At 37.9% G+C, this 11,666-nt stretch overlaps 1 protein-coding gene across 1 annotated transcript; it reads left to right on the top strand.

Moving 5' to 3' along the window:
* Positions 1-553: 553 nt before the first annotated feature.
* On the top strand, positions 554-5,685 carry LOC105028294 (cytochrome b5). The gene is made up of 5 exons (XM_010900927.4): positions 554-830; positions 2,820-2,948; positions 3,976-4,005; positions 4,245-4,279; positions 4,447-5,685. The coding sequence occupies exons 1-5, from the start codon at positions 696-698 to the stop codon at positions 4,526-4,528; spliced, it is 411 nt and encodes a 136-aa protein (XP_010899229.1). The 5' UTR covers positions 554-695; the 3' UTR covers positions 4,529-5,685.
* Positions 5,686-11,666: the final 5,981 nt, after the last annotated feature.

The following is an 11,666-nucleotide window of genomic DNA, read 5'->3' as shown; positions in this document are numbered from 1 at the left end:
GTTACTACACTCCCGCTGACCTCATTCTCAAGCGGTGGATACGTCGACCGCGTTAAAGAGTAGACTGCCCAATTACTTTTAATCTTAAAGTCTTATTATTATTTGTAGATTTGTTATTCACACTCAATTATCCCATGATACATTATGATTCACTCAAACATGGCCAATACGTTTCAAGTAAAATAAATAGCATGTGCATTGCTTCAAAAATACATCTCACAATAACATCCTACACTATTATATCACAGTTGTCTTGTTGTTTCTTATGCATTGTTTTACATTAGGCTGTGCATTAGCCCAAGTAACATATTTAAGCTTCGCTTGCATCTTGACCCGCATTTCATTATTATTTGGTTAACTTCATTTTATCGTATTGCGTGACAAGTAGGACCTCGATATGAACTTTGGTGACCTTTACCCTAGTCAACATCCTGAATGGGATTCTCCTGGCAATCTAGTACGCCAATAGGATTGCCTCAGAGTCTCAGGAAATTTACAAATAACCAATCATCGCAACCATGGGCAAATATAGGGGCGGTTCCGTCTACGTGCTAGGAACTACAATAGAAACTCTGAACTCTGTAACTAGATTGAATGTCTGTATGCCTTCAAAGTTACTGCATCGAATTAACAGTACGATTTAAAAAGCATTTATTGAATTCACATTAAAATCATAAATATTTATTTAAAGGTAAATGGAGGATAAAGCGAAGAACGGACAGTCTGTAAAATACTATCGGCTTTCAGAAATCGAGGAAAGGAATTCTTTCAAGAGTACTTGGATTATAATAAACCACAAAGTCTTTGATGTCACCAAATTTCTGGAGGAGGTGAGAAAATTTGGTACACGAATAGTTCATTTTATAACGTTAGCCAATCAGATTTGATGTAGACTAATCGCCCCCACCATATTGGTTCAATATTAGGGATAGCTTGTAGCAAAGCGACAGTGTGCTTAGTTACATTGAAACCATGGTCCGTTGTCTGAACAGTTATTAACTAGGCGTAATACTGACGTGTAGTTAGTTCATACCATTCTGTGCATAGTTTAAGAAGTAGAATAATGGAGGCAATTCACTAAATTTTCTATCTTAAACTCTTAACTAATCAGTGAACTGCAATTTCGTTCTTTGGATTCCATTGGATAGGCTTAGTCTACTGTTGGTAGTACAATATCGACTAGTATTGCCAATAAGATGGCCAGATAAAATAGTATAACAATGAAGTTGGTAAAGCAGCCAACGAGATCCGTGCCTGGGTTCAGGCGAGGACGTTTAATATCCCCAGGGAATACACTTCCCATCTGAGTTCATACTGCTGGGCACAGGGTCCCTTTACTTTTTTGAGATCAGATAGCAGAGCTCAGAGAGAAAGGCAGACCAGTAGAAGATCGCGGTTTAATGTTCCTGTCTTTGAACCAGCCTCACAGGTTTTGTGATTTTAGACCATAGCTATCATAAACACCTGGTGTTGAGCCTATGGTCTATTCTAGACCCTTCTCCAGCAATAAGCAGTTGCTGTCCTAGTATTTCATCAAAATGTTATGTGTATGCAATATATAGTTAAGAATGTGAATTTGGTAATGTTTTAAAAGGCTGTCCTCCCACACGTTTATATGCAATTTGGTAATTCCTAATTCAGGGCAATACCACTTAACAAGTTCAGCAGGACACATCCTTTTCATTGAGTTCAACCAAATGTTTTTGTGTTTTTGACTTTTTCCTGGAATACCACAAGTAAATGGCAGAATTGATCTCAGGCTGTTTCTAAGGCCATATCTCTAAATCTCCATGGCAACCTTGGAGGTTTGAATAGAGCTCTAAGTCCAAGCTCTACCATTTCTACTGAATGTTGCATTTCAAGAGCCTCCAAGGTTGTTAGGGTCAACAACACTGTCAAGTGTGGTTAATGTTTATACACAAATTCTTTTTACACTTATATTTAAGTAGAAGTCTGTGACAGAAGCTGCTCACTCAGCTTTACACGTCCCGTTAAATCCTCTAAAGCTAGTGTGAAATCCAGTCGCTTTAATGATTTACCTTGCAGAAAGTGAAGTTTGTTCTTGACAGATGTGTGTGGGGTTCACCACACACAGCTACACATGTTGTGGGGGGTTTTATCATTTTCCCAGCCATTCTCATTCTGTGTTGTAATGTATGATGCTATAATGTTCGGTGCACACCTGCCACTGTATGGAAAGGCAGACCCAGTCTCCCTTCCTCCAGCTCTGGGACTGTTTGTCTGAAGAAACATAGATAACTGGCAGATAAATCCAAACAATGTTACCCTCCCAAAAAAAGAAATTCCAGTCTGTTCAAGTAATGCATGAGTATTTGAGGCTCCTTAGCTGCTATACTTGGGGCAACAATGCTAGCTTGTTTAGTTTATCCATCAAGTTATTTTCTTGAATTGAACTTTGATGTACATAGAGCATTATGGACAGGTGGATTACATAAATCACTCTTAAGAAAATCAGAAAAACCACAGTAATTATTTTGTCTGGTTCTATAATTGATGTTTGTCATTTGAAAGGTTCTGTTAAAAGCTTATTTGCTGTGTCAAGTGGTGTTTTTCTACATAAGAAAATAATTTTGTGAGGATGTTTTGGAGCTCTGCCAAAACAATACATTTAATTGGGTTGATGTGTTGCGAGGTGCTACTGTTTTTCAACTGGCATTCCACTCCGTTTCAACATTTGGTTTTTCGTGTAAATTGCCATGTCATTGCATACAATGGGGTCAATGATTTCCGAAGACACTGTATTTGCATATAGGAAGGAGAGCCTTCTAAGTAAATACATTACCCGTCATGCCCTTCAGCACCCAGGTGGAGAGGAGGTCTTAAGGGAGCAGGCCGGTGGCGATGCCACGGAGAGCTTCGAAGATGTGGGGCACTCGTCAGATGCTAGAGAGATGGCCGCCACCTTTGTTGTTGGAGAACTGCACCCAGTAAGCTCTCTTCTTTGCTCTTGAGCCAAAAGGGCTGTTTTAAAGTCAACAGGAATATTGTCCAGAAGTTGTTTCATTGGACAGAAAGGTATACACAAGCAACACCCACGAGCACCAAATCTTTCTATTTTCCATCAAACCTTTATGAAATGTTATTTGATTTGAGTGGTACAGCTTATATTCCATGTTATATTCCAAGTTATTGTAAACCATAGATTCTATATCAAGGCCATGTATACACTATGAAGTCAAACCAAATGAATTCATAGTTATTTTGTTTTTTATGTACATTCGTAACTAGCAGGCAATATTTTTTTAAATGTTTAGGCATGGGGCTGAATTGTAAGGAATGACTACATTTAAGTTCCTATTAGACAGTGAATGTACATTCTTACACTATCAGATTTCTTCATGTGGCCTTTCTTTGTGGTATGCTCTGCCCGAAACAAGTGTGACACTGAACGAGTGATTGTGGCTGCTAAACCCGACTGTGGCTAAACCAAACCTATTGAAATTGTGAGGTACCCTCTGTAGTGTTCAGTGAATGTAAACATGATTGCATTAGCTGTACTTACATTCTCTATACAGCATCTTGGCTTAATGAAGATGTCCATGATATCATGTAGTATACTTCAGTAGTCCCATAGTCTTGCTGAAAATGACCACATTGGTAAGCAATGTTAGATTTGCAACATACCACAATGTGTAGGCTGCATCATAGCTATGGAGGATCTCTCTTCATATATGCATTGAGTGTTCATTCATCATCTTCCGCTTTATCCGGGGCCGGGTCGTTTGAGTGTGTTTGATAAATTAATGAATCAGTTGGTATTGGCTAATGTTAGCTTAACTGGGTAGGATATCATTAATTTAGTTCTCAGCTATTTTCCACAGATAGCGTAATCTAAGTAATCTAGGCAAGGCCTAGTTCTAAATGTTTTCAGTGCATGCCAACTGTCAATGACAAACAGCCTTTTTGTCCTTCCTACTCTGTCCCACCCTGCTTTCCTCCCTCTCTTCCCTGTAGGATGACAGGCCGAAGATGGTTAAACCTTCAGTAAGTAGAAGTAATGAATTTGAATATGAAGTCACTGTACCTCCAATGGGATCGTTTACTCTAATCATGTGATATTTTAGCACGCTGTGTGGTTTTATATGGTTTCAGATGTGGCAACGGTCTTTTGAAAACCTTGTATTTTACAATGAGCATCAAAAGAGAAGCATTAACATTCATCATAAAGACAAGCCTACTCATAGTCTTGATACAAATGACGTAAACCCTTTCCTTTCCTTTAGGAATCGCTTGCAAACCCAGTCGTGGAGACCTCAAGGTACGTATAGGAATACGACTTAAAAAATTGGCTGCATGCAGTCTTTCATACTTTTTAAATTGTACAGGTTAATTGTTTTCAATGCCGGTATGGCTCTGGTTTCTCAAGGAACCAATATTGCAATTTTTTGACGTTTTATCTCTTTGTTGTTTCTTTCCCCTCAACAGTTGGACTAACTGGTTGATACCCGCTTTGGCTGCAGCTTTTGTCACGTTGTTGTACCGCCTTTACACTTCTGAGGAGGAGTGACCTTGCAATCTGTTTGTCATCTTTGCCGATCAAATGTCAATCAAAACCTCTGGCTTCAGAATGGCTGCAACAGAGCCTGTGTTAGATCCCCAAGAAACCACTGCTGCCTTTTGGGATTTTCACTGATCTACAGTACCCATGATTCATTTTGTGGTTTTCATCCAGTTACTTTGCATCATGTTAATGAAGGCGTATACTATTGTTGTTAATCCTTTTTCCCATTTTTGATATATAGATATATACAAATAAAATGCATGTGCTTTTATATACATTGCGATTTCACAGATTTATATGAATGTGTTGATAATGTGAGATTGAAATACAGTATACATACAGTTGTTAATGTCTTATCTTAAGATTCTCTTATGTCTGCTCAGGTTGCGTAACATTTAGCATGCTCTATTGCAAATAAATAAAAGTAATGTGTATCCATATAACAGAATGTGTTATCAGCAGAGTATTCATAATGAAATCTGTAAACTGTCCTTAAATGTTTTCAGCTTGAAACCCAAATGAGAAATGTATTTTCCTACAGTGACCCAAGTCAACCTCCTGCTACCCTAATGTAAGAAGCAATCGTATGCAATTATAAATGTATTCTCTTAACTTGTGCCCCATCTCTCACATGCTAAGGGACAACTGTCTCCAGCCCAATATATTAATGCTGCTATAAATTGTTAGTTGATTTAACATTAAAAACACTAAACTCCAGTGTTTCCAAATTGCTGGTGCCAGGTTTTGAACATTCCATAGGTTGAAGGCCACATGGTTGCACCAATTTTAAGTGACTTCTTTGTAGATCCAGGGGCTTTCAAGCTGTTTCTAGAAATACCCTCCAGTCACTCCAACCATAGTAAAAACTGACCTGATATGATTTATCAGCCAGTTATTAGTATCAGGTGTTCTAAATTCCAACAGTTACCCTGGCTACTGTCAAGCGCTGGGAGCACAGAGGTCTACAACTAAAATTGCGCATGGAGTTGATACAATGTGATTTTCCTTGACCAGGAAATAATTTCTTCAAGTGGAAAGTAATCCTGTTTTTCCAGCTTATGAGCTGCTGAAATGTGTTATAAGGAAGGAAAATCAGCACTGAATGTTCTACATTAACTCAAATGTGATTGTACAGCTTTTTTCAATAAAACTTCATTACACTGTTTTGTAACAATTAACTAAAATGTCATGGTGGTTGGTACTACTTTATTATCCTCCATTGAATGGTAGGTAAGTTTGTGAAACCCACCTTCTCTGCAAGCTCATAGTATATGAAAATGTGATCTTGTACAATAGGATGGTTGCAGACCACCATCTAGTGGATAAACCGTTGCTGTGCCAAAAGAATGTTAAGCAGACACCTGCATTTTATTCATATTGCTGAACGAAATGTTGTAAAACATTAAAGGAAACCAAAGTTTTTAATTTGACAAATTTAATGAGATTCCTTCCTCTATTTTCTGGGGTGCGGGGGGATTAACCCACCTGCGATTGTCATCAGGAAAGCTTTGAATTATTTAATTCAGATAGTGATAGACATGAATGAGGACAATACAGAGTGAGGTCAAATGTGTATCATGTTCTAGAATCAACATCAAACGTAAACTTTATATAATCTTACAGTGGCTTTGGTGCCCATGTACTGCAGCAGCATGGTTTATAATCTGGTCAATGCTCTTAAACTAAAAACTCCCATATTTCCACCATACTTCTGTCAAATAAAGCATATACATTCTCTTAAAAGTATATTTAAATATATATCACAATCCTAACCTAATGTTAAGCAAATGTTGTACGATGGCCAAAAAATATTGATTTTTGTTTCATAGATTTTGTCTATGACGCAATTGTCTGGAACTATAGTACACTAAACATTAGCCGTTCAACAAGTTTTCTTAGAATTTTAGAATGTTCTTCATTGCATAATTCCACACAATTCTTCCAAGGACCCCAGAGGAGGGGCGGTTTATCATGTAAAAAAAAAATATATATATATATATATCCAGTAGTATATGTTGCTGCGTCTAACAAATAACTACATCTCAAGAAAAATGTCCCTGCTGTAAATTTGCTGCAAAAATCCAGTACATTGCAGTTTTTCTGCAACTGAATCTACAATATCACAGCTGACTGCAGTGACTGCGCTTTCACAGCCATATCAAACCTGCTATATTTTTTGGTAATGAAGTAGCTGGTGGGTTTCTTGCAGGTACTTCATGACTGAAAATGTTGAAAATGGAATAACTGCAGGTACAGCCAATTAACTGATCCAGCTAAGCTCCTCTGTTTTAGGTAATGTTTCTTTTTTGTATGAAGTTAATTAATTCATACAATGGATATCAAGCAACATTTGAATTTAGGGCAAAAGCAAAAGTTTCACTTGGAGGTGTTTTTTTCTACATTGTTTGCTATTTTATTTTAAAACACTGACACTTAAAATAAATTAAGGCTACAAAAAATTTAATATATTTCTTGCATAACTATTCAACCTCTCTATATTAATATTTGGTAGAGCCAGTTTCCTTTGTAATAGAAGGCTTATGTGTTTTGGTATATATAGTATTTGATACACTGCCGATTTTGCAGGTTGTCCTACTTACAAAGCATGTAGAGGTCTGTAATTTTTTATCATAGGTACACTTCAACTGTGAGAGACGGAATCTTTTTTATATAAAGCCTTTACATCAGCAGTAACCCCAAAAAGCAAGCAACAACAGAATTGATACACAGTTGCAAGGAAAAACTCCCTGGTAGGGTATTTGGGAGAAACCTAGGGAGGAACCAGACTCTTATAGGTGGCCAGTCCTGGCCATGTTGGAATTCATTACGTACTGCTGTAGTATAATTGTACCGGAAACAGTAGATTAGACCACCACACCATCCAATGGTCACACAGTAAACTTTTGACTGTAATAGGCACTCTTGTAGCATTTACAGTGGGGAGAACAAGTATTTGATACACTGCCGATTTTACAGGTTTTCCTACTTACAAAGCATGTATGTAGAGGTCTGTAATTTTTTTTATCATAGGTACACTTCAACTGTGAGATACGGAATCTTAAAGAAAAATCCAGAAAATCACATTGTATGATTTTTAAATAATTAATTTGCATTTTATTGCATGACATAAGTATTCAATCACCTACCAACCAGTAAGAATTCCGGCTCTCACAGACCTGTTAGTTTTTCTTAAAGAAGCCCTCCTGTTCTCCACTCATTACCTGTATTAATTGCACCTGTTTGAACTTGTTACCTGTATAAAAGACACCTGTCCACACACTCAATCAAACAGACTCCAACCAGTCCACAATGGCCAAGACCAGAGAGCTGTGTAAGGATATCAGGGATAAAATTGTAGACCTGCACAAGGATCAGGATGAGGGATCAGCCCAGAACTACACGGCAGGACCTTGTCAATGACCTGAAGAGAGCTGGGACCACAGTCTCAAAGAAAACCATTAGTAACACACTACGCCGTCATGGATTAAAATCCTGCAGTGCACGCAAGGTCCCCCTGCTCAAGCCAGCGCATGTCCAGGCCCGTCTGAAGTTTGCTAATGACCATCTGAATGATCCAGAGGAGGAATGGGAGAAGGTCATGTGGTCTGATGAGACAAAAATAGAGCTTTTTGGTCTAAACTCCACTCGCCATGTTTGGAGGAAGCAGGATGAGTACAACCCATTCCCACAGCATGATGCTGCCACCACCTTACTTAACTGTAGGGATGGTTTGTCATGAGAAAAAAGGCTGTGTTAGGTTTACGCCACACACAGCACATTTTCTGCCAAAAATCTCTATCTTGGTCTCATCTGAACCAAAAACCTTTTCCCACATTGCAGCTTGGTCACACTCATGCTTTTAGTTGCATGCTCACAGGGATATCCAAACAGAGTCAGATTAAGCCTAATCCTGGGCAAAAAAATATAGTTCTCCATTGAGCTAGATTATTTTAGTTCTAGACTACGATTAATACGTGTCCGCAAAATCGGCCCTTGATGTTATTTTGTACCCCTTTCTAAACTATGCATTAGTGTTACTTTATCTCTAAATTCTATGGAATCCACTTTGGACTTAATTTCCCTTCAGAGTCACAGCTTATCCAATGTTCCTAAGGGTTAGGTTTTTTCTTTGAGAAAATGTGACCGCAACACAAACGGTAAAATTAAGGTAATTTTGTCTTCATTATGGCAATTTCTCTCATCTGTATAAACTGGGTAACACAGTCTCCTAAATATGAATGTGCACCTAAACATGATAGTATAGACTGACAATTACATGTTCTGGTTTACGTACAGTGGATATAAAAAGTCGCATAAGTTGCATAAGTGTGCACAACTTCTTATAACTGGGGATGTGGCTGTGTTCAGAATTAACCAATCACATTCAAACTCATGTTAAATAGAAGTCATTACACACCTGCCATAATTTAACGTGACTGATTAATCACAAATAAAGTTCAGATGTTCTTTTCCAGACATTTTCTTATTTGCATCTCAGAGCAAAAGCCATGGTCTGCAGAGAGCTTACAAAGCATCAGAGGGATCTCATTGTTGAAATATATCAGTCAGGAGAAGGGTACAAAATAATTTCCAAAGCATTAGATATACCATGGAACACAGTGAAGACAGTCATCATCAAGTGGAGAAAATTTGGCACAACAGAGACATTACCAATAACTGGACATCTCCAAAATTGATGAAAAGATGAGAAGAAAACTGAGGCCTACAGCAACTGCAGGAATTTCGGGTAAGTACTGGCTGTGTGCTACATGTGACAACAATCTCCCGTATTCTTCATTTGAATGGGCTATGGGGTAGGGTGGCAATATGGAAGTATTTTCTTACAAAAAGCATGAGGGAAAATGTGTAATGGTCTAATGAAATCAAGGTTAAACTTTTTGGCCGTAATTCCAAAAGGTATGTTTGGCGCAAAAACGACACTGCACATCACCCAAAGAACACCATACCCACAGTGAAGCATGGTGGTGGCAGTATCATGCTTTGGGGCTGTAATCAACTGGAATCGGGGCCTTAGTCAGGGTGGAGGGAATTATGAACAGTTCCAAATACCAGGCAATTTTGGCACAAAACCTTCAGGCGTCCATTAGAAAGCTGAAGATGAAGTTCACCTTTCAGCATGACTACGACACAAAGCACACATCCAAATCCAAATCTTCTGGTGAATTTGGATTCACCAGAAGAAGATTAATGTTTTGGAATGGCCCAGCCAGAGCCCAGACCTGAATCCAATTGAACATCTGTGGGGTGATCTGAAGAGGGCTGTGCACAGATGTCCTCACAATCTGACAGATTTGGAGCGCTTTTGCAGAGAAGAGTGGGCAAATATTGTCACGTCAAGATGTGCCATGCTAATAGACTCCTACCCAAAAAGACTGAGTGCTGTAATAAAATCAAAAGGTGCTTCAACAAAGTATTAGTTTAAGGGTGTGCACACTTATGCAACCAGGTTATTGTGAGTTTTTTATTTTTCCCCCTCAAAGATTTCAGTTAGTTTTTCAATTGAATTGTTCACGTTATAGATCACATTAAAGGTGAAAAAAGTTCTGACATGATTTATCTTTGTCTCATTCTTTTACATCACAAGAACCTGGTATTTTAACAGGGGTGTGTAGACTTTTTATATCCACTGTATATACATAACTCATGGAGAGTCCTTTGGTGTTGGTAAAGTCAAGTGCTTCACCAAAAATACAACTTTAGGGTTAAAGATCACCAGAATTGTTTTGGATATACGGTAGACAGAGACCATCAACATGCTAGAGGATTAAACCATTGGAGCTCTGCTGGAATTTGACCTGATATTGGAGTTTCCTAACATTGCTTTGCCATTATATTAACTGAATTATTGTGATTAATATTGATTAATATTAATAATAATGATGAACGTTTTTTCAAGCAACCTAAACAACAAATTTAATCAGATACTTGACAAATGTATGGGAGTAACAAATATATTTTCCTATAAAGGAAAATAAATGTTAACAGATTTTTTATTTGAATAAATAAATCAGGGTTATATGACCCATCAACTGGGGTAAGTTTCCCAAAGGAAGATTGTGCCATAGAGTTCCACAGGTGTCCCTCTTATTTTTCCTCACCTTCCCATGAATTACATTTTTTCTTTTACTGTTTTTCTTACGCTTTATTATGAATAGGTAAAACCAATACTCTATATAATTTGAATAAGTCAGTATTTTAAAATCTAGAAGTCTTTAACCCAGGGATGTCCAAACCATTCCACGGAGGGCCGTGTGTCTGCAGGTTTTTGGTTTTTCCTATAAATTGGTTCCCAGTTCACACCTAAGAAACCAGGTGAGGGTAGAAACTAACCAATTAGTAACCTAATTAGTCAATCAAATACAAGAAGAGAGTGAAAACCTGCAGACACATGGCCCTCCGTGGAATAGTTTGGACACCCTGCTTTAACCACAAGACCAAAATATTTTGATTATTTTGTAATAATGTACGTTAATTATACTTTTTTAACATTCTGGTGGAGCCAACTGTCTGTTTATTTGGGCTGCAATCTCAGGTGCAGTTAATTAGAGGGTAGTAACTCTAACGAACATATCCTCTGCAGCAGGGATATAGCAGGTAATTCTGGGTCTTCATTTGCTGTGGCAGTCCTCATAAAATCCACTTTCATCATATCGCTTGACTGCATTTGAAGAAACTTTAAAAGGTCTCAAAATGTTCTATATTGACAGACCTTCGTGTCTTAAAGTAATCATGCACCGTATTTTCTCTTTGCTTATTTCAGCTCTTCTTGACATAATATGGACTACTACAATACAGACATGATGATGGTCTTCTGCATACCAACCCTACCTTGTCACACAACTGATTGGCTCAAACGCATTAAGAAGGAGAACTAAAGCAGTTTTTACATCAGCAGTTATCACAAAGTGCTTTTACAGACACCCAGCCTTAAACCCTGTGTAGCGTCCCCCTAGCGTGTCTTGGCTATTTTTATTGAAGTGCGCTCCCCGAATTCTTACCTGGCGAAAGATCTCTCTTTCTGTTATTAATTAATGCCCCAATGTAAATTACTAACTTCTCAATATATGTTCACTTTTATTTCTCCTCGTACTTTACTTAATTTATAATAACCTCCTCCATGAAC

Source organism: Esox lucius, chromosome 21 (assembly GCF_011004845.1).
Source record: "Esox lucius isolate fEsoLuc1 chromosome 21, fEsoLuc1.pri, whole genome shotgun sequence".
Classification (NCBI taxonomy): domain Eukaryota; kingdom Metazoa; phylum Chordata; class Actinopteri; order Esociformes; family Esocidae; genus Esox; species Esox lucius.
Note: the sequence above shows the minus strand (reverse complement) of the source record. Positions and strands in the feature narration are given on the sequence as shown.